Consider the following 27,334-nt stretch of genomic DNA (forward strand, 5'->3'; position numbering starts at 1 on the left):
TCTTAAGAGAAAATTTTATTTCATAAATAAAAGTAAAATAAAAGTAATAGTGATCTGAAAAAGCGCGCACATATATATATATATATATATAATGTAAAAGGAAAATTGTATTGTAATATATCACACTCCAGATTTGGTGGAACAGCTGGTAATAGTGATAAATAGTGAAAAGGACCATAGTGAAACTGATAAGGTACTCCACTTCTCGGAAATTCATGCACTTGCCTAACGCACTGCAATTGGAAATATAAAAAATTATAGTAACTTTTTATATATTTAATGACACTTTTTTTTGGTTACGATAGTAGGTTTTAGACATTTAAATAATAACAAAAGTATTGTATAAATTAGCACCGTTAAGAATTAGTGATGAGATAATAAAGTCATACCTTGTTCATCATATTTATAGTTAGTGATCTATGTATAATAAAATTTAATAAACATTATTATAATAATTAATAATGATATTTGTACTATCACTTCACTAGTCCGAGGTCGGGAGTTGTAATAATTTTAATGGCAATCGATTTAGAGATGCTTGGAATTTGAAAAAAGAAACAGATTGTTAAGTTTGTTAAAAGATTCTAAATTAAAGCCTTTAATGCTTAAATTTGTTAGGTACAAGATCAAAGCGAAAGATGTGAAGTATTTAGAGTGTTTATATAGTCATATGTCCATACATATGCAGATCCTTCCAGGTGTGAAGTGATCGACGATTGTGATTTCAGGTAGCCGACGGGTAAAAGTAGATGGATTTCAGGTTTGAAGTAATCAATGGTTGTGGTTCCGACGAGCCGACGCGTAAAGTGGATGGATCTCTGCCCTGTTTGGAAATTTCACAAAGATCTTAGTTTTTGTTTTTTTTTTGTTTTTTTTTTATTTCCCTCTCTTTTTATAAGCCTTCTTGTTAGATTCCTATCACTATATTTATAATCTATGCTAATATAAAAGAAAAATATTATCTATACTCACAAATGGCGGTTAACATTATCGTTACACTAATATTTGTGATGTCATAAATGTCCTTCAATTGATAAGATAACTAACTTATTAAACTTTTTAAAATTTATATTAATTGATAAATTAATTTTTTTCTTTCTTTCTTCCTTTTTTTTAAAATTTTAATATATTAATTTATATATTTTACTCTTATTTACAATATATTTTTAAAATATAAAAAATTATTTATCATATACATAGAACCGACATACCACGATAGCTAGTATATTATTAATTGTTAACAATAACATGTAATAAATAATAAGCTTGTCCTATATTATTTAAATACACACTGATAATCTAAATATTATTATGTAATATTTTAATACTTATATATATTTTTTTCGTATACCGACTTACATATAGTCGTGGACAGAATTATGGGAAGTAAGTAGAGGTGGAGGGTGTTGTCTCCACAGTGGCTGACCAGAAGGATTTTGGTAGAAGGAGATGTTAGGCCAAAAGCTCTCCTTGTCTAATAATTTCATTTCCAAGGATTTTGGATTATGACAACTCAGATCACTATTGGAAAATTAGATGGGCTGGCGAATGAGACATTTTATAGTACTTACAATCCATCTTGTTTCATTATGGAATTCTTTTGTCCAACCATAATTTCTACGTATTTGCTTAATTAAGAATGTAATAATAGGATGATAATTGATTATTTTTTTAACTGTACATCTACTACGAGAGCAAATATGTATAATTCACTTATTTACTTAGCAAGGAATAAAGTCACTTATTATATTATTTGTTGGGGTCTAATCGTCTCAATTTGATGAATAAATATTCATTAATCGCATAATAAGTAAAGTATAACATATATATATATATATAATTATTCTATTGGTATTCATTTAAATGAAATTGATCAATCTCAATCACTTTAGAAAAAATTTAACTCAAGTTAAGTAGGTAGGACTATGGTTGGTGCTCACGTTACAGTAAAATATACTTGTAATGTACATAAATTTAAAAAAAGTAAATTTATTATGTGGTGCTTGTCCGAATTTAGTAAGTTCACTGGTTCAGATAGAAAAAGATTCAAATATGCTTAGATAAGTTTGGAATCTTGAAACGTAACCTGCATGATAAGAAATTATAAGAACTACACCTGAAAGACCCTAATTATAGTCTTTCAAATATTTAAGTCGGCAAGGTTATAAGTGGAGGGATATGAAGGTTGTAAAAGAATGTAAGGCAGCAAAAGTCGTACTTGAGACATAGAGAGTTGTACGAAATATACGATTTCACGTATTTATAAACATTCTGATTTCATGTGAATCGTTTTTTCGTTAATGATCGGATGGTTACCATGAGTATATATATACCCGGATTCAATTGATCATGTTTACGTCCTAAATGTAAAATGCCCCAATCTTAACATGTTTCGTAATTAATAAAAAACAGGATGCATTTATTAAATTCACAAAACCTTTAAATAATTCCTCTTTCAATAACGCAAATGAATTTGACGCCGACAAAGATTTTTAGTTACATGCCATCTAAATGGATATATATAATACAAATGGGGTTGTGAAGCAGTTATATCGAAAACCATTCATCATTAGAAATCATTTTGAGCCAAAGTCCTGGATGAAAACTTAATCAGATAATTAATCAAAGAAGCTTCAATGATCAAAATCAAAGTCATGATATATATATATACCCGTAGTAGGGTTTGACAATTGGATTCGGACAATATTATAAGTGGGTAGATCGACCAAGTCCAATCCATTGACAATTTTCACTACCACTACCAGTAAATAATGAGTTGAAATCCGGACAGGAAGCTAGCCAGTGTTGAAATCAGACACCCCCCTTTAATTTCCAGGTTAAATTTGGTCGAAACAAAACCTATTTTTATTTTTTTTTATTTTTCTGGTGTTTATTTTTTTACCAATTCTCAACAACCCGTCAAAGGGATCAGGCTGACTGCTCCCCACTCCACCTGATCATTTGGCAGCTGGTGTATTATCATCAATATTCAAATTTCTCCATTTAATCTAGCTGCTAATATTTTATCTTGTCCATTTCTCAATCTCTCACTGTCACAGCGTGGAATGTTGTTAACCACACTTGTAAGTTGTAACTAACATGATTGTGACCCGACAGCCAAGAAAATTAAAGACACGAGTCTTTGTCCAATGTTTCTTGCTTCCACATTCCATCCGACTATTCAAGCTGTGATTGGATTTCTTCTTGTTTTACAATTTTTGTCTCAACTTCTTAAGGAAAATCATATTCCTGATCCATCTCATATGTTAGGTCCTATTTAATTTTGGGCCTAATTATTGTGAAAATTTCACTTCAAGAATATTATTTTACAATTTGTCTCATTTTTAGTCACGTTTTTTTAATTATATTGACTGAATTCGATAAATGATCATTGAAGAGGCACGTGCCTCTCACATACTGCGTCTTTGGGAAAAATTTAAAATAGCCTCCAACCCTAATTTTCTTCCCCAATTTTCCCTTTGAAATGGCTCTTGAAAAAACCCCATTTGAGCCCTTTCTTTTTCCCCGTCTAACCTCCCCTCTCAATTGTAAATAACCAAAGAAAGGAGAAGGGACACACCCACTTTAAAAAATCCACACCTACTTGCAGTATTATTACAGATCAAACTTTCTTTACGAATTTGAATTTGTCCATAAGATTCTCAAACATGCTTTCTTAATAACACATGAGAGTTGATTTGGAGAAGTCAAATTACTTTTAACCCCATATTTTTTGATTTGGAAGCTCATTTTCTCGCATTTTTGAAAGAGGCAAAATGGTGGGAGGAGCACGAATTTCTAATTTTCCCAGTCTTTTGTGTGAAGATAATTAATTATTTCTCCCCAAATACACATGTGAGAGGAACATGTCTTTTCAACGGTCACTTAACGGATTTTTCCGTCAATAATTTAATGGTCAGATTAAAAATGAGATAAAATATAAGATAATCTCCTTATTAAAGTGAGATTTTCGTAATGATTGGAACCAAAATTAGACACGAACTAAATATATGAGATAAAAAATGAGATTTCCCTAACTTTGTAGCTACATACCTTGACCATGATTAATGTGATGTTGTACTTGTTATGATATGGAAAATTTACAAAAATCCGTAAAAAGAAATCAACAAATTAGCCCCTTATATTTTAAAGATGAAGCAAAATACCTCTTATGATCAGTAGTATAGTGCACGCGCCCCTTTTGTATATGTACATAATTCTTAAATAATAAAATATTATCTTATATATATTATTTACTATGTATAAATTTATTATTTATAATAATATATATTTTTTCTTTTTTCATCTCTTTCTCCCTACAAATATATTTTTCTAAGATAGGTTTGGTCTTAATTATTACAATATATAAGTGACAACTAAACTTGTCATGTTATGTTATTAGCCCTATCAAGAATCTAGCTAGCTAAGGCAGTTCTATGTATGTGCATGACCACTATTAAAGTTTAATTTTTTGAAATGTTGTCTGGTCAAAATTAATTAATCTCATACATGAATTAATTAAATTAAAGTTGATATATATATATATATATAATAAGTTCAACAACTTGGTGGGACAAGCTAATGACTTCATTCATATACAACTTAATATATATCATGCATATATATAAAAACTGGAACATTAAACTTAATTTACTCCTGTAATAAAAATAATATAGATGCTTAATTAAGACTTTAATTAATTAATATAAATTCTAAGGGCTACCTGGCTAGCTATATATTAATTAGTCTTTTTTTGTTTTTTTTATTACATCTGTGAATTAATTTCAGTCTCAAGCATCGCATATTCAAATATGTATGTACTGTGCACTAGTTTGAAGTCTAATTAACCTAAATTTTGGTGCGTTGACTTCGTAAACTTTCAGAGATTTGAACAGTGGTTTGACTCAGGGCTACAAGTCAAAGTGTTTAGATTGAAAGTCTTGGGTCAAATCTCTACAGAATCAAGCAACTCAATGCACATTATTGTGTTTGCAGTTTCATCATAAATTCATGGAAAAAGGTTCTAAGTTGTTTTTGCTGCATATATATACGCGTGGATGCGTACGCGTATATATACATAGAAAACACATAAATAATAAACAATTTAGTGGGAAAATTTGAGGAAAAAAAACTGATTGAAAAGAGTAAAATGTAAGGGATATTTGTTAAACGATCGCAAATTTTAGGAATAGGTATTTATAACTTTTTAAATAATGAAAATATATTTTATAACTATAACAAATTTCAGGAGAGTCGTTGTAATTGACCCTAAGTTTTTACAAGTGCCCTCGAGTTATTTACCATAATTTATCGTGTTTTGCTCTGATGTTTTTAAGAAGCTATATATTATTTTTTATTTTTTATTCACACACCCAAGATTCGAACCATTGGGTTGTCCCTGTAGGATAGGAAGCTTTATATTATTTGATTTAATCAATTTCATTATGACTGCCTTGATATATTTATATATAACTCAAGTTATATGAGTAGGTATATTGATTAATCATATTCATTTGGTAGAAATTAATATTTAATTAAATCTATAACAATATATAATAGAGAGGAAGTTGCAGAAAAAGTGGTGCATATGGGGTTTTGTTAAGAGAGAAAATCTTGAAATCAACACCGTCAATGCTAAACACATATACTGGGACATATATATACATGATTAATTTATTATTATGTACAATATACTCTTTTATTTTCTTAAAATAAAAATAATTAATCTGTGAATGGCATAATTAGCTATTTCTTGTGAATGAGATGTAATTTTCTGGGATGTTTCGTTTTCCACATCATCATTTCCCATATGGGCTGCATCACTACAACTAAGGCCAAACTTTCTCCAACCATGAGAATGAAAGCTTCATCTCTGTGTGTATGTGTGTGTGTGTGTGTGTGTTGGGCTCTACTTTTCTTCTTCTCTTTCGTGTGTGTGTGTGTGTGTGTGCGCCATAATTATAAATAAAATTATAGAGTAATTTGGGGTTAATTTTAGAAATGAAATCATGTCTAGACCATGTTTATTTTTAATTTTTCTTAATGAATATGTGTAAATTTTCTGGCTAGATATATCACTTCTTACAAAAGAATTGATTATTATATATGTGTTAAAAATCATAATAAATCAATACTACCTATTACGTTCAGACAAAATCAACACGAAAACTTAAATATTAACTGCAATGAATCAACATTTGTCATTGTTGTACCTATGGCTAAAATATTTGCCACAAGTTTTATTTCTTTTGGAAAAAAAAATAAATTGCGATAAATTCGTATAAAGTGAGATAAAAATACTCACACATTCGGTGAGACCCAAGCTATAGCTTCAAACTTTTATTTGCCACAGTTTTTAACTGTAGCAAATATTTTGTTCATTGCTTCCAAAAATAACGGCTAGCAACCGCAACCATAATAAATATTATCTGTCATGATTTATTAACTTTTAACTGTAATAATTAATTATTGAATTGACATATTACTTGTTCAATTTATTCAAACGTTGATGTAATAATGTAATTATTGATTCTGTTTATTAAGAAAAAAAAAAGAAAGAAAGAAAGAAAGAAAGGCCGCCACCATAATACATTCAAATTATTGTTCCATATTGGAGGATACTAATTTTCAAATTGTTAACCATATGAAGGCGAAGTTTCTATTTCAAATATTACTGTATTTTCTGTGTTATTTTTAACATATACATCGTACATGTATAAAATCTTGTATTCTTTTAAAATAAAATGGATAATGTCATTTTTATATACCTAATATGTATATATATATATTAAATTAGAAAGTACAATATAATCTGAAAATAGAAAATCTAATCCGCATATGAAGCTTACTATAAATGAACAAAATTTCAACCACCACCCTCACTACAAATTTTTTTATTTATTTTCTATATTATAAATAATTAACTACAATTTAAAAATTATTATAAACCAATACTATTTATTATTATAAGATAAAATCAATATAAAAACTTAAATTTCGACCACGATCACTTAACATTAGTTATGGTATAAATATTTACTACAGTTCTTAGTTGTAGCGAATATTTTAGTTTCACTCACATAAAGTATATATGACTATACACAATTGTGGTTAATTTGTATCCACCATATAATTTTATATTTATGATCACAATAAATAGTCATAATTAAAAGTTATATTTCTTCCATTGCTTTAACAATCCGAATTTCTTATATTTTACATTTACATAGAACTATCAATATATATATATATATAGTTATCCAAACTATTTTATTCTATATATATAAAACTATCATTATATATATATAGAAATTAAGATGAAACAAAGTCTTCGTTCACACTTATAACTAATTCCATAAAATTAATGTGCAAACGTATAATCAATTTCCTAAGAAATGAGTGAATATAAATATATAGGTAACTAAAAACAGGGAACATGGTCACCAATAATTCATAGAATTATGCATATATCTAAAATAGTCCAACCTGCATCCCAAAAAAAAATCAAGGAAAAAAAGGTTACCTAAAATTTCTTCAGACGAATTCCATTCTTTTCCCGCTGCCATCATAGTCCATTTCACGTGGAACTAACATGGCCCCATCCCCCCTTCTAATTTCCCATGCAACTTCACAATTTTTTTGCCTATAAATACATCAAACCCTCCACGCTCAAAATCCATCAACAAAACCCTCATTCATCACATACATAGTTTTTTCTTACACACAGAAATTTTGAGGAATTATAATGGCTGTTCAGTCCAAGAAAATTGGCATAATCGGTGGCGGCATTAGCGGCATAGCGGCAGCGAAGCAGCTGTCGAAATTCGAGCCGGTGGTGTTTGAGGCCACTGACTCCATTGGAGGGGTTTGGAAGCACTGTTCTTACAGGTCTACCAAACTGCAGACCCCTCGATGTGACTATGAGTTCTCGGATTTTCCGTGGACTCAGAGGGACAACACTAGTTTCCCTTCTTACCAAGAAATACTGGATTATTTGTACTCTTATGCTACCTATTTTGATGTCCTCAAGTTTGTCAAGTTCAATTCTAAAGTGGTCGAAATTCGTTACATTGGCGATTCTGAAAGCGCGGCCCGTGCTGAATATGGGAGCTTGCTCCCTGACCGGCCTGTCTGGGAAGTCGGAGTTCAGACCACCCAATCCGAAACCATACAGGTTCTTCCTCAGTAATTTTCATGTATTGTTTATTTTCAGTTTCTTTGAAAGTTTCAGGTTTTGGCGATCATGGAACGGATAACATGAGTTTATAATATAGCATGCATTTGATCATATTGCACCTAACATATATAGACGTCAAACATAAATCTGGTCCCAACTATACAACTTGGGTTTTGGACATATACGTAAATATATATGAAATGCAAAATACTAATTTTGCAATACAAGATGTACGTAAATTGATAAAAATCTATAAGAGTGGTGGATATATATATATGTGTAATTAAAGGAAATGCATGCATGTAAAATTCTTTGTTATATTATTTTAAGATGGTCAATTAATACAACATCAGACAATATTAATTATCAAGATTTTACACAGTTAATCTTCAAATTTTTATGGGCTGTAGTGAGTTTACGAGATCAAATTACGAATAATTAGTGTAAATTTTTATGCATTATAATTATTAATTATGCTGACAATATTTCTGTATATACATAATTTTGTGTTGAAGTGGTACGCGTTCGAGTTTGTGGTGATATGCACTGGAAAATACGGCGACATTCCGGCAATACCCAAATTCCCACAAAACAAAGGGCCTGAAATATTTAAAGGAAAGGTTGTGCACACCATTGACTACTGCAAACTCAACGAGGAGGAGTCAACTCAGTTGCTTAAGGGCAAGAAGGTTGTCATATTTGGCTACAAGAAATCTGCTATTGATTTGGCAGTTGAATGTGCAGAAGCAAACCAAGGTAATATATATATTTATATATATAATATTACATTAATATCAATTATATATAGCTATCAATCGATCGAAACATGAGCAGAAACTTCCATATCTGTGTGTCAGTGTGTGTTGGTTGATGCATGAATTTTTTAAGAAGATGTGAACATAAACTTTGGACTTGGTATTGTATGACTTCAAAGTCAATTGTGTAATAAAAAGACAAGAATTCTAAGAATTTAAAACTTTTTAGCCTTAAACCCTGCATGCGTGCTTGTGTTCTTGATAGCGTGGTTGACAGATCAGTCAGCTTTTCCATTTCTGGTCAAGTGTATTGATCAACCACTGCTCTTTCTGATATTTGATTGTGTTTTTTTCCTTTTTTGGTTGGTTTGACATTTCACATGAAAATGCGTGATGTTTTTCCCATTCTATTTTAATTCAGTTGCTGATGATATCTTAACAATTAATTTTTGATTTGTGTCACATTATCATTAATTAAATGCAAGTGCACTCTCTATAGCATATATGTGAGTGTGAGTGTGTGTGTGTGTGTAGAGAGAGAAAGAGAGAGAGAGAGAGTTGATTTGAGAAGATTATCAATTCACTCTTGCATGCATGGACTAGCACACTGAATTTTCTTGCAACATGATCAACTAAACCGGGTGCTACATATGAATGCCTTGACATAAAAATTTCAATAGAAGATTCAGACTGATTTTTTAGTTGAAATTGACTTTGAACAACTTTCTTAAACGTTAATTTTCATAGTTTGATCACTGCATGCTGAAACAATTGTACTTGTCATGTTATTTATGACTCATAGGACCGGAGGGCGAAGCCTGCACTATGGTTGTAAGGACCTTACACTGGACTGTCCCACATTACTCGGTCTGGGGTTTGCCGTTTTACATGTTCTATTCCACCAGGGCTTCCCAGTACCTACACGAACGACCAAATCAGGGCTTTCTCCGAACCCTCCTGTGCCACATGCTCTCTCCAATGGTAACTAATTTACACCTAGAAATATACATCTTTTAATGTAAGAGTTTAATGTGTCAAGTGTTTCTTGCTCATCAGTAGTTTTGGTTATAATGTCCAGAGAAGCGCGGTGTCAAAGATTATTGAATCCTATTTAACTTGGAAGCTTCCATTGGAGAAGTATGGTCTGAAACCTGACCACCCTTTTGAGGAAGACTATGCCTCGTGTCAAATGGCAATCTTGCCTGAAAACTTCTTCTCTGAGGCTGACAAGGGAAAGATTGCCATCAAAAGATCAACTTCAAAGTGGTGGTTTTGGGAAGGAGGAGTTCAGTTTGAAGATGGAAGCAGATTGGATGCTGATGTTGTGGTTCTTGCAACTGGTTTTGACGGCAAACAGAAGCTGAAAGCTATAATTCCAGACCCCTTTCGCAGTCTGCTTGAATTCCCTTCTGGCATGATGCCCTTATACAGGTATTTTTTGCAGTGTAAAAGGTTTAGATGGCAAGTTTTGGTAGTGAATGAGTAGTTCTGATTGTTATATGGCAGGGGAACAATCAATCCGCTGATTCCTAACATGGCGTTTGTTGGTTACATCGAGAGTGTTTCCAATCTTCACACAGCCGAGATACGTTGCAAATGGTTGTCCCGACTGGTAGACAATCAATTCAGGCTCCCAAGTGTGGATAAAATGCTTGAGCAAACAATGAAGGAGATGGAGATCATGAGGCGGACGACCAGATTTTACAAAAGAAGCTGTATTTCGACTTTCAGCATCAACCACAGTGATGAGATATGTAAGGAGATGGGGTGGAGTTCATGGAGGAAGAAGAGCTGGATTGCTGAAGCTTTTAGCCCATACAATAGCCAAGACTATGAAGAGGAAAAATAAGCCATTATCCTGGCAACTATACCAGCTTTTTGCCTATATTCTAACTATATTTTTTGTTTGATTTATTCCTTTCATCATGAAATAAGTAATAGTGCAGTCCATATACACCAACATGGAGTGGTCAGATAATATGTAAACTTGTTTGAATGAAATAAAATATTCCTATAGTTCGATGTTGTCTGATGAACACCTGCAGCAGGAAGCATCCGAGGCAGACTTCCACAAGACAGAACTAAAATTAGAAAGGGTATAAGGCTAATAATTAACACTTGCATATCAGAAAAATATTTAAGCAACTACGTACAGCGAAAGCCATCCATCCCGTTTTCATGATCTCTGAAATGGAAGTTTAATCCTTAGCTAACAACTGTAATGGTGCTAGAGCATATTCTCTATGAAACATATTCACTTGGAAGTATAAATTCCACGGTATGGGGATAAAAAGCAAATGTGGAAGTTAGATACAGGTCGCTTTCAAACACTCTTGAGAAACTTCAAGGTTTCATCGATATGCTTTTCGGGTTGGAACTGATTGTTGTATACAAGTCGACAAACGCCATTCTTGTCGAGAACATAAGTCTGCCTTCCGGGTAATGCACCAAATAGGTCTGATGGGACGCCCCACTCTTTTCTAACCTTGTTACCCTCATCACTAAGCAGCGTAAATGGAAGTTTATACTTTTGAGCAAAGGCCTACATAAATAGAAGCTCTTCCAGTCAATTTCACAAGTTTTTGTATGCATCAAACATGTTATAATAAATTGAAATGCTTTTTTATTTTTTCTTCCGAGTTGGAAATTGAGAGGAGCTGGTAGAGTAGAAACGAATGATCCAGAGTTAAGTTGAGTATTAATCTTTAAGCTAGACCTAATCGACAAAATCGAGATAAATTCACAGGCACAGAAAGTGAAACATGATTTTAATGATTAAGTAAATTAGATGACCATTTGCAGAAAAAGAAGCACTCATTTGAATATAAAATGTAAACTGTAAAGCACTGACCAATGTCAGATTCGTGTGAAAGAACCATAATTTAACTAAGTATGATAAGAAACCAATGCACAATTTGCACAATTTACCAAACATGTCACACAACTAATTAGCAAGCAGCCAGATAAGGAAGATGGTTAAGCATATTGATTACAACCAATTGAACTTTTATGACTGATTTTACCAACTTTAATTTTCTAGAATTTCAAGATTTCAGTTTATGATATTGTTTCAGTAACAATTTAGCCAGATATTATCACAAATAAAACCAAAATCATTAAGGCTGATTTTTGGTGCTGTAAAAATTCAACAGACGTTAGTTTCTAGTCCAAAGGTGAACAAATATTGAGAACAAGCAAAAAGACAGGTGTTCCAAACTAGAGAAACAGAACTTCAAAGGTAACAAAGTAAATCTCCAGTACCTTGTGGGATTCCGTACCGTCCCCACTGATGCCGATAACCTCAGCTCCTGCTTTCTTGAATTTTTCATAAGAGTCCCTGAAGGCACATGCCTGTAAACATTGTGAAACATTAAGGAGCACATAGTATTTTTCAGAAAAATTCAATTTGATCATGCTTGTCTCAATGCTGCATGTCACTTGATTACATAAAGGCAAATGTCAAGACAGTCCCCCTAAAGCTTCTTGTTTGTCAGCCATGTCATTAGAAATACTAGGTAAATCAAATGTTCTCTGTCCTACAAGCCATATAATTTGATTCAGAGGTTGATGTTGCCATTGCCCAATCTAAGATGAAGATGGATTTTCCACTTAACATGCACGTAGCATTAGTCTTCATTAGCTCAAAAAAAAGAGATTTTTTTACTGTCTACAATGTATTTCTAAGTAAAGCACTCCTCAGATTTCTAGATTAGAATTCACATTATGCGCCAAAGTTGTAATTCCACAATTTTTACAAGCGTCCTCGGTAAGTAGTTGATGGTAGACATCTATTGTAATTACATAAAAGTTCTATCCTAGTAAAAGATAACTGAACTACCGTGGAATAGAAGCTTTCTCGAAACCACTTAAAATTTGTGTATTCCAGTGTTTTTTTTCCTTTTTGTTTCTGCATGCATTCATAATACATAGTGCAATTTCCTAACAATAATAAGTTCCAAAGACACTCCGTATTAGATGTCTTTCTCCTCTCTAACAAACAAAGCTTTTAGGTTATATAGTCATTTAGCTGGTAGTAGAGTTAAACCAAGCCAAGGTCCTAGATACAACTCAAACTGCAAACGTTCATGATAATTCTTCACATGCTAGGTTTTAGAAAAAAGATGACCACTGTACATGAGATAGTAACTATAAGTTTCTTTCATCTCTACTAAGCTTTCACATGAGCTGGGCTTCAATCACATTTCATTTTTATATTGAAAACAAAATTTATGGTAGTTCGTTATTATCTAAAACAAATCTAAACAAGAAAAGACAGATAGAAAACTTAAAGAAAATGAACTCGTTTGACATATCAATGAATCAAAACTTAAGAAATTGGTTTTTTGAATAAATTTTCACATTCCAAATTAGTCATACCAGAAACTAGGAATCACATCAGGGAAAAAGTATACCTGTTTGGTGCAACCAGGGGTCTCATCAGCAGGGTAGAAATAAACCACCACAGGCTTGCCTTTGAATTTAGAAAGGTTCACAGGCCTCCCATTTTGATCTTTCAATGTAAATGCTGGTGGCACAGTCCCTTCTGTTACCTTTAAAAATCCCAGAAACAACCAAAACAGTGAATCAAGAATCATCATCACCTAAAACGTGTATTGCAGAACAATTTTACTAGCACCAATATAAAAGAATCCACACATTATTCAAGAACAGGGTGACACATTATGCTAATCGAGTGTTTAATTCTGAAATTTCAAAGCGTCCCACCAATTTCTTGAGCTGCCAAAACCCATTACATCAAAAAATAAAAAACAAAAAGCAATCTTGGCAAATGTACCTTGGCAACAATGGAACTTCTCACAGAAACAGAAGAAGGGATTGCGAGATGGGATGAATTGGAGAGCTTGACGCCATGAAATTGAGATTGGGAAGACTTTGCGAGCAGTGAAAGATTCTGAGGGAATGTGGGTTTTGGGGTTTGAGCATGCAGTAAGGAAGGAAGAGTGTGATTTGAGTGGAGAGAAATTGAAGCCATTTGTAGCTAAAGAGAATGCAACAAAGCTGCTTCTCTTCTTCCTTCAACGGAGTTTGTTATTTCTTTTACTTGGGATTTCAAGAACTTTCGGTTGTCAAAAGATAAGGAAGACAAGAAGCATATGGTGGACGAGGAGGTTTGAGGGGGAAGAGAAGGGGATTTCATGACTTATGTGGATAATTGCTGACCGAACATTTGATTAGGACGGTAGGGATTCACCACAAGATTTCACCAACGTAATCTGTGGTTTTCTTTTGCTTTTGTATCATTCATTGTATCAAGATTTCTTTGCAAGAGCAAATATAATCAATGGTGGTTCAAATTTCAATTTCATATATTTTAATGTTTAGTGTTTATTAATTTTTTAATCATGAACATATTTTAATGTTTAGTGTTCATATATTTTTTCTCCACTATCTATAACTAGAAAAATTTATTTTTTAAAATAGTTATTAATTTTTAGTTAATATTTTTTTCTCTTTCTCCTACTCCAAATATTCTCTTTAAAAATATTTTTTTTATCATAATCATTTTCATATCATCATTTTTTCTACAATAAAAAAAAATAATAAATAATACTTAATATTTTAAATTTTTTGTGGACATGCATCGAATGTGTTACATACAACTAGTTTGAATTATCTTCATGTTAATAATTTTGGTGAAGACATAATATAAAGTTATATTTGAAAAAATATGTTATAGCTGAGAGATTAAATCTTGGAAAAAAAAATGAATTTCTTAAAAGATATTACTGGGACTCTTTCAAAATAATCTTTTGTATTTGTGATGGGAAAAAAATATGTAACTTTAGATCTAAACACCACATTCTCTTGCACAAGCTAGAAGTTCTCTTCAGTTAGTCTTTTCTCTTCGATTGCTCTACCAAAATTCTCCCCTTTCACAATGATAGTAAGGGGTTATTCATACTATAATGTGAAGGATCTAAAATCATTTTTACCCCTCACCAACCATGAATGCATGGAATATAATTTTCTATTTAGGAGTAATTCCAATAGTACGGTCTTCATCTACTCAAATCCCATCTACTCATGGTTTAAAGGAGTGATCTAATATTGAATGACATAAAGCAAAATTGAGCAGCATTCTCTCTTTCCACATCCCATCTGCCTAATTCTAATCTTGCTCTCTTTTTGAAATCTCCATTTTGTAGTATGAGTATCGTGCAGCTAGCTGCATGATATCTGCATTTACATTTACTAAATTGACGTATCGTCTTACACATGAACAATGACAATTCCGCTTGACTGATTAGGTTCTGATTTCGTTCATCAGAAGTACTCCTTGTGGAATTCGAACCTCGTTGATGTTTGGGAACTCGATTCTTGCGATAGTTTCCTTAGCTCCTTTGCTAAGACGGGCGTCCCACAATAGAAAACTCCTGCATGTTTCATGTGCTATTCATGTCAACAAAAACCAAATGGCATTGGCTGAATTGCTGGTTTGTGATGGGTGAATTAGGCTGGGAAAAGTTTTACCTACTGTGGAACATGGATGCTTTGCAGCCACCTTGTTGAACACATCTCTCCAATTTGGCCTTGCAAAGTGTGTCCTTACCTGAAAATCAAAATGTCATCACTTGAATCTGGTGAAGAGAAATCATCGGAGTTAGAATTTGGACAGAGAGCATACTCGAGTGCCAGATAGAATATCGACTCCATGTTTAGCATGGTTTAGAGCTTGGACTATGGTGATGAGAGTTGATCTTGCATCACTCTCTTCATAAACACTGGTCAGGTAATTGTGCATCTCAATTTGACCCTGTTAACATAGACAAAGTCCATACTTTTGAATCAGTAAAGGTTGACTATTATACTGAAAAAATTGTGCTGTTTAAGAGGGATTAGCAATACCTTACAATCCATCTCTGCCACTTCATTCATCACTCCTTTAAACCACTCGAACGATGCAGGTTCTCTTGTAACCCAGTAGAAGTGTGCATTCCTTGTCCGTGCTGATTTCTTCTTTCCAGTTGATGATGAAGAGGTAAAACTATTTGAACTGTCATCTGATCTACTGGTTTCTGTATTTGAGTCCTGAACCACCAATATTAGCAGTTAAACGGAAAACTTGGACTGAATATTTTGCTGCAAGTAAAGGTAATTAAGCAACCAATAACCCAACCATGTATGCGACTAATTGGTCGTCTTGTCTTGTATTGTTCAAGAGATCCTTGAGGATGCTTATGAATGGAGTAGCTCCAATACCAAGTCCTACCAGAAGTAACACATCATAGTTTCGATAGTCTTGTGCTGGAGCTCCATAGGGTCCATCAACTAGCAGTTTAGGCTGACTGCACCGGTGAAGTGTTCTTGTCAGACTTAATCCCATAGGATCATATGAAAACAAGTATTAGTCAGAGTGTAAAATTTGTTGATTTAAGTACCCTGCTTGGAGAACATTTCCTAGTGCTCCAAACTTAGCTCGCCCAATAACACATGCTGAGCTATTATCTTCAGTAAATACTTGCTTAAGTTCTTGCGTCCAGTCGCCTACTGTACGGATGTGAACGCTGAGGTAGTCGTCTCCCGGTGCTGAAGTCAGTGAAAATGGATGCCTGGAAAATACCCGTTTCGAGTATTAATTGGTTGAAGTATTTATCGCTTTCTTTTTTAATAATATGTCTTACCATTCAAATGGAGAGATGGTTGGACATTGTAGGAAAACATATTGTCCACTTTTGTATTTGAATCCATTTGGCTTTGCCATGATAAGGCTGAAGACTCCTCCTGGAAGTACAGAAACCTATGAAGTCCATAACACACTTGTAAATTGGTGGACGGCCTACGATGCTAAGGCCTAGTAATTTAAATGCTATTAGGTATGAATCTGATTATGCTTGACCTGTTTTGTCTTTTGACAAAATATTGACTGAAATTGCTCGCGATGCTTTAGATGAATCAGTAAGAGATGTATGATGCTGCAGACAATTACGTACCTTCAAAATCTTAACTGCATAGAGTTCACCCCTGCAAGTTCTGAGACTTCGTTCAGCAGTGTAAAGAAGCAATGGAACTGATATATACATCCATGTCTGTCACATAATGATAGTTAACTTTTGAGTCTTTATTGTGAGGGAACTTGCACAATGCATAAAAACTTTGGATATTTCTTACTGTTTTCTGGTACCATTTGTGGACGAGGAGCAAGAAGGTTCCATGGATCAGAAGCAATATGTATACTAAACCAAATAGGTGATGAGAATACCAGAACGCATTGAAGCCAGTTAGTCGGTTGAAAGGTTTTGGCAACTTTACCCCATTTTTTCTGAAGCTTTGTGTTGCTAGGCTGTATGCAATTGTCATGAATGTCACCATGGCGATCCCAGTTAAGCCGACAACTCCAGTCAGAAGGTTTTTATAAGTGGGCTTTACTGCATGGAAGTCAGAAGCCACAAGAGCGAATTCTTGTGGTGTTGATCTGATTATACGTGGAAAATCACATGTTAAATGGTTTCCGGCGTGGAGTATGGTCCCAATTGCTATAGCGCATGCAATCACCTACAGTTGAAGAGAGGTAGCCATTCAAGAATAATGGTCAGGAGGAGGTCGTAATACCGTTAGAGAAATTAAATATTAAAAAAAATTTAGATGGAGTGGTCATTCAACACGGCATCTGCAGTTGTCTCACCTTGTGAAAATTGATATTGTCGTCTAAAGGAATGAAGAGGCTGGCTTTTGTGGACCTGAGCCATGTCAGTATATTGCGACAAACGGGTAGAAGGATGAGAGCCATGTTGAGTTTGAGCGTCTCTGCAGCTCCTTTGGCTGTTGTCAAGCAATAACCCATCACCTGAAATGCTGCCCTTTTCCTGTATTGAAGGAACTTCCAGGTGAAAAGTCCAGCCATGGCCATAACCCACAGCAGTGGAATCCAGGTTCTTTGCCAATTCTCCACCAGGTTTGTGGGCTTAAAGTTAAAGGTAGTGCTTACATTCTGGCCTCTGCCTATACTGCTTGTACTCAGAGCTCTGCTGTAGTTGATGTAATTGTCTCTCTGAAGAAGTAATGCTTCCAACTGCCACAACTGAAAATGAAAAGTGATATTTTGGTGTGAAACATCCGAGTTTAAATTTTATTACCTCCTCTATTACATTGTACATATATATAAAATCTTTTCCTAAATAAAATATGACTTAATCTTTATTCGCATAGCATATATATGTTAATTAGAATAGAATATACAACATGATTTGAAATAGAAAATCAGACCCGACTTGATAGACTCTATTTTAATTTTGAGTGACACATTTAAGATGACTGTCTGCTCAAAATTCGTAAATATATTGATATACTGAATGGTACAATCAATCGTTATTATAACAAAAAAATAGTGAATATGCCTATTGATCATTTACTGGAAGCATGGTTGCGGCAAAATAATTTCAAGAATTAGCAAGGAAATTATGATACCTCAATGTAGTGAAGATGATGTGGGTCAAGTTCTTCCATGATTAAGGAGGCGTATTCCTCCGCACGCTCTTGCAAGTGGGACAACCTATTCGCCGATGCACTCAGCATTATTAGCTGTTTAAGCAGCCAAAAACGCCAACTAGATCAGCAACTTTCAAGTGAAACATAACCGAGATGAGTTTTTTTCTTTTCTCTTTCTTTTTTTCCATAGGAAGATGAGTTCGAGACACCAATATTCCAAAATTGCCCTAAATCCCATAAAAATTGAGGGTAAATTACAGCACACTTTTGAAATTTGACATAATTATAAATATTTTCTCGTTATTTGAAAAATTATAAATATCCATATTTGTAATTTTTAAAACAATGAGACCATAATTATGATTATAATAAATTTTTAAAAAATCTATTGTAATTTATTCCGAAATTAAAGAAATACTGATTTTTCAATTTGAATGGGATCGGATAACCCGACTTTATTTTTTATTTAAATTTTTCCCAAAGTTAGTTTTGCTTTGAGAACTTCACCTAGTATTTCTTTACCTCTTGCACTTCATCTCTCGTGATTTTTCCGTCGCCATTGCTGTCCACCCTGCATATATCAGCAACTCAATTATTTGATAAAAGATTGATTCTTAATTTTAAGCAATCCATGAAAGGAACTCAGTTTGTTTAAATTTTAATTTTCAAAATTCTGAGATTTGAAATATAGTGTCAAATTAATATATTTTCAATGAGAATAAAAAAACATAAACAGTCATATTTTCACTTTTAACTACTGTTTCTAAAATTGTGCAATTGTTAAGGAAGATTAGTTTAATTAAGTTGAGATTTCAGGACCATGAAGTTATAGATTCACATCTCAACTAATATGTTGGTGTCTACGTAATAGTAATGTCCGTCACTGATAATTGAAATTTATATTGTAATTATAAACTGATCCATTAAAAAGAAGAAAGAAAATACTAATTATGAGTTATATTTTAACTAAAAGTAAATAACATTTATACCTTCTGAGATCATATTTTATTATATAAATATCCGCTACTCTTGGCAAAATTACATATTACAGTGTGCACGACACCCTTTTAGGGACTAAAGTGATATCCCATTAGGTAAATTACATTGGACCCTCCTTAGAATGTGTATTTGTAATTTTACGAAAAACATAAAATATTTGTACATATAAACTTAACCTTAAAAGCGTTAAAATATAATTTACCCTTAACTAATTCTATGTTTACTAGTAATTTTTGGCACATTATACATGTTTGCTCAATTCTTTAATATTACTATAAATGAAATTTTTATTATTTAATAAAATATACACGAGATAGTAAATTACAATTAGATTTATAAGGAGGTGATGATAAAGAAAAATAACATAAAAGATAATGATATAATATTAAAGAGAGAAAAAGGATGCATAAAAAACCCCACCAAATGACATTGGAAGAATATGAAGTTGGATAAATAAATGAAAATTAATTAAATATTAAAAAAAGTACTAATGACATGTCAAAAAAGTACAAGACATAAAAAATATATATGCTCTTTGTTAGTAATAAATTGTATAGAAATTTTATCTATGATTTTAATTTTTCAATTCTAAATTGGTGTCAATTTTAAAAAAATTTCTAAATAGACTCAATTCAATCGAATTTGTATCCCAAGGACAACAAGTGTACGGACTTGAATTATGGCTTAGTTCAATTTAACGAGAGTAAGAAGATATTTGGCTGAATTTATAAATTTTTTAGAATATTTTATAAAATATTACAAGATATTTGATAATTTTTTTAAGAAAATTTATAAATTTTATAAATAAAATATTAGGAGCTTGAACAAAAATAGAAAGAAAGAAAAAGAAAGATGAAAGTGCATGCTCACATGTCGAAGAATATCTGGAGACGGGCGTCGAAACTGTGGTCAGATATTTGGAGCCAAAACTCATGCAGCTCCGCCTTCGTTATTCCCCCTATCTTCTGCCGCCGCCTCCTTGCCACCGCGTCGAACACCCCCACCGCGAACTCCTTCGAATCTCCCATCCCTATAATTCTCCCAACACTTCAAATTAACCACCCATTAATTAATCCAACTCAATCTGTATCTTTACGATTGATCTGTAAAGTTTTACCTATGCATTCGCCGAAATCGTGTCTGGAGAGCAATCCGTCCTTAGCCAATACATCGAACCTAGCCTCCACTTGTTTCCACATCACGTTAGCGTCCGATCCGCCGCCGGTGCTTTTGTTGATGAATCTCAGGCCGCCGAGCGCTCTCTGAGCGCTAGATTTATTCCTCATCATCTTCGTCTTCATCCTCATCATCTCACGAGCGGCTGCAACGGCCGCCTGGTGCTGATCCTCCCCGTCCGAAGTCGACTTCCTCGTCGACCGCCAGGAGAACATCCTTCGGAGCCTCGACGCCGCTGACGTACTCCGTGCTAGAAAACCGTTTGCCAGGGGCTGGTTTGCGGGTAATCCTGCGGCAGCATTATCCATAAGATCGACGGTGACGACTTCAACCGACTCCCTCCCCTCCCCATTACCGTGTCTTCTCAAGTCATTAAGAAAAATCGGCAGCATTGCACCTCCAACCGCGGTCGGCTCACTCGAGTCCCCCGGCAAGTCAAACGACCGGCTATACCAGGTGCTGCAGCTTCCCAACGACGACGTTCTCACCATCATCACAATTTCCTCAGAGAAAATAAAAATAGTGGAAATTAAAATTGCGATGATGAAATAGTGATCAGCAGTAGCAGCTGCGGTGTTCTCAATTGTGGAAGTAGGTGTGCTAACTAATTTTGTTTCTATAGTGTAAAAGACGAAAACCAGAATGATCGATCATAAACGGGAAGCTATATAATTACAAGGAATGGAATTGAAATGACTCAAATGAGGATTGGAGGAGGACAATTAATCGAGTGTGCTTCAGTTGCAAGCAATAAAGCATGCATTCTAATTGCTTTCTCCTTAAATTAGACATATTTACCAATTAGTATTTTTTTGTTATTTAAAAAATTATAAATACTTTCTTCATCTTAACAGTTATCCAATTAATAACTAGCCTAGTTTTTTAGTAGGTTTCTGTCTTTTTTTTTTATGGCGAACGGGACAAAACGCCTTTGTATATTATAAATTATAATTTTATTTTATTTTTTTAAAAAGATATGGACTAAGTGGACGATTTTAAAAAAAAAATTATCCATCTTTTCCAACTTTTTACAACTGTTGAAAAAAACATTAGACAAAAAATACAATGAAAACAAAACTGATCCTTCAAGAATTATATAATTTTATCAATTATCAGTAGATATTAATAATTTTTCAAATAATATTGAGTATCCATAATTATGTCAAAATTCATATAAGATCGTTGTTATTTATCGAAAAATAGCATTTTTTATCCCATAAATTAGGCTCATTTAACTTTTGGACCCATTTATTATGGAATTAGCACTTTTAATCCCGTAACTTATAAAAATTAGCACTTTTCATCCTCTTTCAGTTTTTCATTAGTTATTTAACGGCAATAGCCACGTGCCCAGCACGTGTCAGCTAAATATTTTTTTGTTGAAAGAAAATTGGCGCATTTTCCAGCTTGATAATATTATTTGGGGAAATATAACTACTATCGAGGGACAAAAATAAAAATTGAAGGAAATTAGAGCAAAGAAAGGGGATTTCTCTCCTCTCTCACAAAAATTCGAACCCACGCCTCCTTTATTATTGTAATATAAAGTGAAATAAGCTACTAAAGAGCCATGTCTTTCAAAAGTGAATTGAGTGGGCAAGTGGAGGAGGATTCCTATAATTTAAAAAATGATGCAATTTTGCAATTTTATTTTTTCACATGAGATTTTTTGCACTTTTTCATTAATATGGGATAAAATATATTTAACCCGAGTAAATGATATGATCTGATTAGTGTTTGTTTTATTTAATCACTAAGATATGATTTGAATTATTAAACTATAAAGCCGGAAATCTTAAGCTTTGGAGAATAGTGAACAGCTCTTAATCCAGTTTGTTTGCGTATATTTGACTTTTACTGTGGCAGCTAAGGACAGTGAAGGAAAAGGAGAGAAGAATGGAGATGCGGGGGATCGAACCCCGTGCCTCTCGCATGCAAAGCGAGCGCTCTACCATTTGAGCTACATCCCCTGTTCAGCCTTCCTCTCTCGGATAGATTTACTTAGATATTTGTTAACTTAAAGTTTCTATAAATCGAATGAATCTCTTGGAGCATTATGGAATTATTATATTTTGCTTTACTTATTTCAAATTTTATAAGTTGAATCAACTTCAGTTATTTACGCCCCTTAAAATCTAATCAATTTATGTCAATAATATTTTATTTCAATGGTTTGGACTGAAGCCAAAGGAATATATACAACTCTTAAAAGTCGATGGTGAAATACCTAAACAACTACAAATAAAATATGATGGACCTTAAAATAAAATAAAAATTCAAATGAAAATTGCAAAGAGAAAAACATAAGGATTTGGAATTTCTAAAGGGGGAAATTTTTTTAGAACAAGAAGAATTTTGGCTCTATCGACGTTGGTGTTTCAGTAATGATGATTGTTGATATTAATTAATTATTTATAATTAATATAACTTATAAAATAATATATGCGACAACTTCACTTGGGAAAAAATAATTGAAATCAATTCTTGAAATTTAATTGTTGTTTCCAAAAGTAGTAGGAGATTTATAATTATGCGGGTGGCCGAATGATGATCATATGTACACCCACATAAATTGTTCACTCCAAAAACAATATGATGTTGTGATAACTAAAGGATATAGAGTAGTTATGTAGTTGGTAGTCGAGGTCAAAATTGAAATTTTTATCTTTATCTTTTAATTATAGCTTTGATATGACGTGAACGATGACGGTAATTTGTCTATCAAAATATAATAATTTACAATTCTAAAATACTAGTATTATGAACTTAGAAAATAACGAACCAAATTAATATTTTGGACCCTCTCGAATAGTAACATTGGAATGCTTATTGTTGCTAAGGATGTTTTGAATTTGATTTGATGACATAAAGTGAATAGCGAGCCCATTTACTATTGAATAAGTTTGTTGGTATGGAAAAGATGCTTGCAAAAGGTAATGATTTTTCATTCGAATGGAAGCATTATTTTACCTAGAATAGATACATCAGTTCAACCAAAGGACACACCATTTTGTTGTTTGACATATGTCGGTTGATTGATATGGTTGGAGGATGATTGGGCGCCACCAACCATCATTTCACGCTGCACATTACAACCAATCACTTGTTACGATTTAATCTCATTAATATAAATTTATTAACTAAATTTATTTTTAATTTATCATTCACGATTTTTCAACATATAATGCCCACAATGATGCACTCTTAATTTTAAGTATATATACATATATATATATATATTATATGTAAAAAAATGTTGAATTTTTAAATACCGAAACTTTTATATCATTAAAATTATATGATACAAGTGGGGAAGCTATTCACTTGATTTTACATGTGAAGATGTGTCGAAATTGCAATACCTTCAACGGGAATTAATATTAAATTTCTTACCTAAAAAGATATATAAATATATATATATATGATGTATGGCATACCATAGTTTGTATAAACAATTACTTAAAATACCAATAATGTCCTAATTTAATGATTTAAATTGAAATTTAATAGACAAATTCTAATCCTACCATACATATACGTATTTTTTTACTTTTTACGAATTTATTATGATTTGTTTTATTATTTTTAATTATACTGATGAAAAATTAAAATACTATTTAATTTATTAAAATATTAATATAATCATGTGTTTATCCTTAAAAAAAAATAATTACTTAAAATCATTGTACGATAGAGAGACATAAGATTTGCTGGTCTGCATGTGCATTAGTACAACTAATCATCGAATTATTATAACTTGTCCACTAAGATATCCATATTTTTCAACTTTTTTCTCAATAATAAACAGATAAACACATAATTCAAATTTTTGTAAATCCCAATTCAAATGAAAATTTATTATGTAATTCTAACAAATGTCAAATAATTAAAGTAAATACAAAAAGATATAGTGATACAATGAAAATATTTTTTTGCATAATTGTAAAAAACAATATACATCCATAATAATAATATTAAAATAAATTGTTTTTCCTGTAATATATTTCACAAATACACCACACCGTTTCCGTATTTTTTATGTGATTTTTCCATTAAAAAGAACTATAACGTAAAATAGCATATTAAATACCAAATATTTCCCAAAAAAGAATAGTTACGATATCAGAATAGTAACATTATTTAAAAAAATTCGATTTCTTTAATAATTACACATAATTAGACTAATATTTTTACTAAAAAATAAATTAAATAAACGAGAAAAAACATTTTTTTTTTAATGTGGAAATTAAGATTGGGGCCGAGAAGTTAGGGGAAAGGCAGCGAGAAATTCGGTACGACAATAAAACGCAGGAGTATATGAGCAATAGCGGGCCGGGCCGGGCCCCTAACTCTAAGCCCGCCCTCTTTTGACTATTAATCCAATCCAAACTCTACACATTCCTTTATATAAATGTTAGGGATAATTTCACTCATGTAATTATATATAATTTTTTTATAATTTAAAAAATAATAATTAATATTTTTCATATTTTTTATATTCAATAAATATATTTATTTATTAGTAAAGATTATGAAATTCATTTACATTCAGCAAAAAGATTGAAGAAAAATTTATATTTTTCCTCTATTAATCACTTATTACAGAGTTATTATACGTCAGCCAAATCTCTTTATGACCAAATTATTCATATATATCTTTACATGCTAATATTTGTGAGTAAATACTTCTCTATCCTTACAAGAATAGTTTAATCAAAAAATATTTGTACGACTTACAATAAATGTATAATAATTCAATTAGGAAAGGGTTTACTTTAAATTTTTATTTAATATTTTTACTAATATCATCGAATTTTATGAGTTTTTTGTTGGAAGAAAACAAATTTAAGGGGTATTAAAAAATTACATTTAATATTATACCTAAATATTACCCATTTTAATTTTATCTTTTTTAATTTTTCCCTAAGGGGAAATATATATATATATATATATATATATATACAGAAATAGAATAAATTAAATAAATACATGACGTAGGAAAAAGAGCCTTTTCCATATTTAGGCCCGACACCCTCTCTCCACTCCTCCGACGAAGCTGGGCCTGATATGATCTAATACTACTGACCATCATGATTTCTCCTCGTCTGATCATTCATTCCTGAGCACGGGCCGTCTCCTCCGTTCCGCCGCCGCGTCTCCACCACCACTGTATGGTATGTGTTTGTGTTTGTATTTGTTGGGTGTTATTGGTTTTCATGTATGAGTGTCTTATGTAATTTCTGCATGTTTGTGTTTTGATCGGGTTCTATTTCTGCACGTGGATGTTATGTTCCGTGAGTGATGCAAGTTTGAGTAATATAATATATATATGTATAATGCATGTGGATCCTGCGAAGAATGCTCGATCCGAATCTGTTTGCAGATTTTTTTAGGAATTTAACACCAATGAATAGATGGATTATTCGCTGTATTTTAATTCTGGTTTTTGTGTTCTATATTTTTTTTATCCATGTTTTGGTTGTTTGTTCAAGTGATTAGAAGGATATATGTAAAACCCCGCAAGTTTTATGATTGGTTGTTGGAACATCCATAAACATGAAAATATTATGGATATGTAGAGCTGTTATGGCCCTAATGGGTGTATATTACGTGAAAATCAGGTGTTTGACGAAATGTCTGGTCATGTTTGTTTAATTGCTTTTGACTTCGTAAAACAGAAAAAGAAAGAGATGGCCGCCTGATGCTTGTAATTATCAATCGTGATTGCATGTAATGAGTAATGTTTTTATAAAACCTCTCACCATGTGAGGGCCTCTTTGGCAATTGCCCACTACCAAATCGTCAAAGTTGCATTCACATGGAATATTTATTATCAAAGCATGCTGATCAACAGCAAATAGAGCATATATATAGATGGCAAACCTCTGTATTGATTTTGCTAAGCACTCAAAACTGTTTCTTTTGAAGTAATCATTTGGTTTTCTGCTTGCAATAAAATGTGGATATATATGTCAGAGCACAAATTTTGACCAAAGTGTAGTATCTGATTTTTAATCTGAACGCTTGTTATGGATCTATAAGTTGTAGTGGAGCAGATCTGATGAGACGTACTCGTGCGAAGAGAATCGGCAGCCTTAGACATAAAGTTTGGCATTCTCGTCATTCCTGAGGTAAAGCTTAGACCAATGGATGAAAATGGAGGAAGCAGGGTGATAGGCATCAGGCAAATTGTTAGGCTTAAAGGGCTTCTTCAGAAATGGCAACATGTCACACTCGGCCCCAAGGCCCCTCGATCTGGCCGAGCCTGTGGAGGTATTTCACCTGCAGTTAGTAGGCGGCTGAGAAGTTCAAATGTCTACTGCGATTCAGATGAGGATAGTTGCCAGAGCCCTGAGCCACCACATGATGTCCCCAGAGGTTACCTTGCTGTATATGTCGGCCCAGAGCTTCGGAGGTTCATCATCCCAACCAGCTACCTTACTGATCCACTTTTCAAGGTGCTCCTAGAAAAGGTTGAAGAGGAGTTTGGATTCGATCAAAGTGGGGGGCTCACAATCCCATGTGAAACTGAGACCTTCAAGTATCTAATCCAGTGCATTGAAAATCACCAGAAAGAGCAAGCTGACAGCAATGCAGGTTAAAATCGCCTTCCCCTTTTCTCAATTTTCTTGCAATATCTGCTCTCTTTAAAGGCATAATATGTGCATATGTAGTAGCCAACAGATCATTTGATAATTGTAATGGAAATTGTTACCCTGCTGTGATCTTCGCAATGACTGAAAGTTGGAAATGAAAAGGCTCTTATTTTCACATTCCTGAT

At 32.8% G+C, this 27,334-nt stretch overlaps 4 protein-coding genes and 1 non-coding gene across 7 annotated transcripts; 2 read left to right on the plus strand and 3 right to left on the minus strand.

Annotated features, from left to right (window-relative positions):
- Window positions 7,705–10,918, plus strand: LOC105173835 (probable flavin-containing monooxygenase 1). Its single transcript, XM_011095715.2, has 5 exons — window positions 7,705–8,173; window positions 8,692–8,932; window positions 9,734–9,912; window positions 10,010–10,362; window positions 10,438–10,918. The coding sequence occupies exons 1-5, from the start codon at window positions 7,745–7,747 to the stop codon at window positions 10,778–10,780; spliced, it is 1,545 nt and encodes a 514-aa protein (XP_011094017.1). The 5' UTR covers window positions 7,705–7,744; the 3' UTR covers window positions 10,781–10,918.
- Window positions 11,031–14,104, minus strand: LOC105173718 (peroxiredoxin Q, chloroplastic). The gene is made up of 4 exons (XM_011095579.2): window positions 13,727–14,104; window positions 13,344–13,481; window positions 12,193–12,282; window positions 11,031–11,473 (listed from the first exon to the last, which is right to left on the minus strand). The coding sequence occupies exons 1-4, from the start codon at window positions 13,922–13,924 to the stop codon at window positions 11,255–11,257; spliced, it is 645 nt and encodes a 214-aa protein (XP_011093881.1). The 5' UTR covers window positions 13,925–14,104; the 3' UTR covers window positions 11,031–11,254.
- LOC105173719 (respiratory burst oxidase homolog protein E-like) lies at window positions 14,888–21,171 on the minus strand. 2 transcript variants are annotated; one of them, XM_020698113.1, is made up of 14 exons: window positions 20,495–21,171; window positions 20,248–20,407; window positions 18,901–18,949; window positions 18,358–18,471; window positions 17,576–17,971; window positions 17,062–17,445; window positions 16,884–16,979; window positions 16,575–16,690; window positions 16,332–16,502; window positions 16,070–16,238; window positions 15,799–15,981; window positions 15,578–15,706; window positions 15,428–15,502; window positions 14,888–15,326 (listed from the first exon to the last, which is right to left on the minus strand). In XM_020698113.1, the coding sequence occupies exons 1-14, from the start codon at window positions 21,045–21,047 to the stop codon at window positions 15,297–15,299; spliced, it is 2,625 nt and encodes an 874-aa protein (XP_020553772.1). In that variant the 5' UTR covers window positions 21,048–21,171; the 3' UTR covers window positions 14,888–15,296. The 2 variants fall into 2 exon arrangements, with proteins under 2 accessions (XP_020553772.1, XP_011093882.1); XM_011095580.2 differs by having other exon boundaries at window positions 15,424–15,502.
- On the minus strand, window positions 22,451–22,523 carry TRNAA-UGC. Its single transcript has one exon. It is a non-coding gene; the product is annotated as a tRNA-Ala (tRNA).
- LOC105173720 (auxin-responsive protein SAUR50-like) lies at window positions 25,558–27,334 on the plus strand. Of its 2 annotated transcripts, none has more exons than XM_011095582.2 (2): window positions 25,558–25,727; window positions 26,596–27,334. In XM_011095582.2, exon 2 carries the CDS (start codon window positions 26,700–26,702, stop codon window positions 27,153–27,155), a length of 456 nt encoding a protein of 151 aa, XP_011093884.1. In that variant the 5' UTR covers window positions 25,558–25,727; window positions 26,596–26,699; the 3' UTR covers window positions 27,156–27,334. The 2 variants fall into 2 exon arrangements, with proteins under 2 accessions (XP_011093884.1, XP_011093885.1); XM_011095583.2 differs by having other exon boundaries at window positions 26,602–27,334.

Source organism: Sesamum indicum, linkage group LG11, assembly GCF_000512975.1.
Source record: "Sesamum indicum cultivar Zhongzhi No. 13 linkage group LG11, S_indicum_v1.0, whole genome shotgun sequence".
Taxonomy (NCBI): Eukaryota; Viridiplantae; Streptophyta; class Magnoliopsida; order Lamiales; family Pedaliaceae; genus Sesamum; species Sesamum indicum.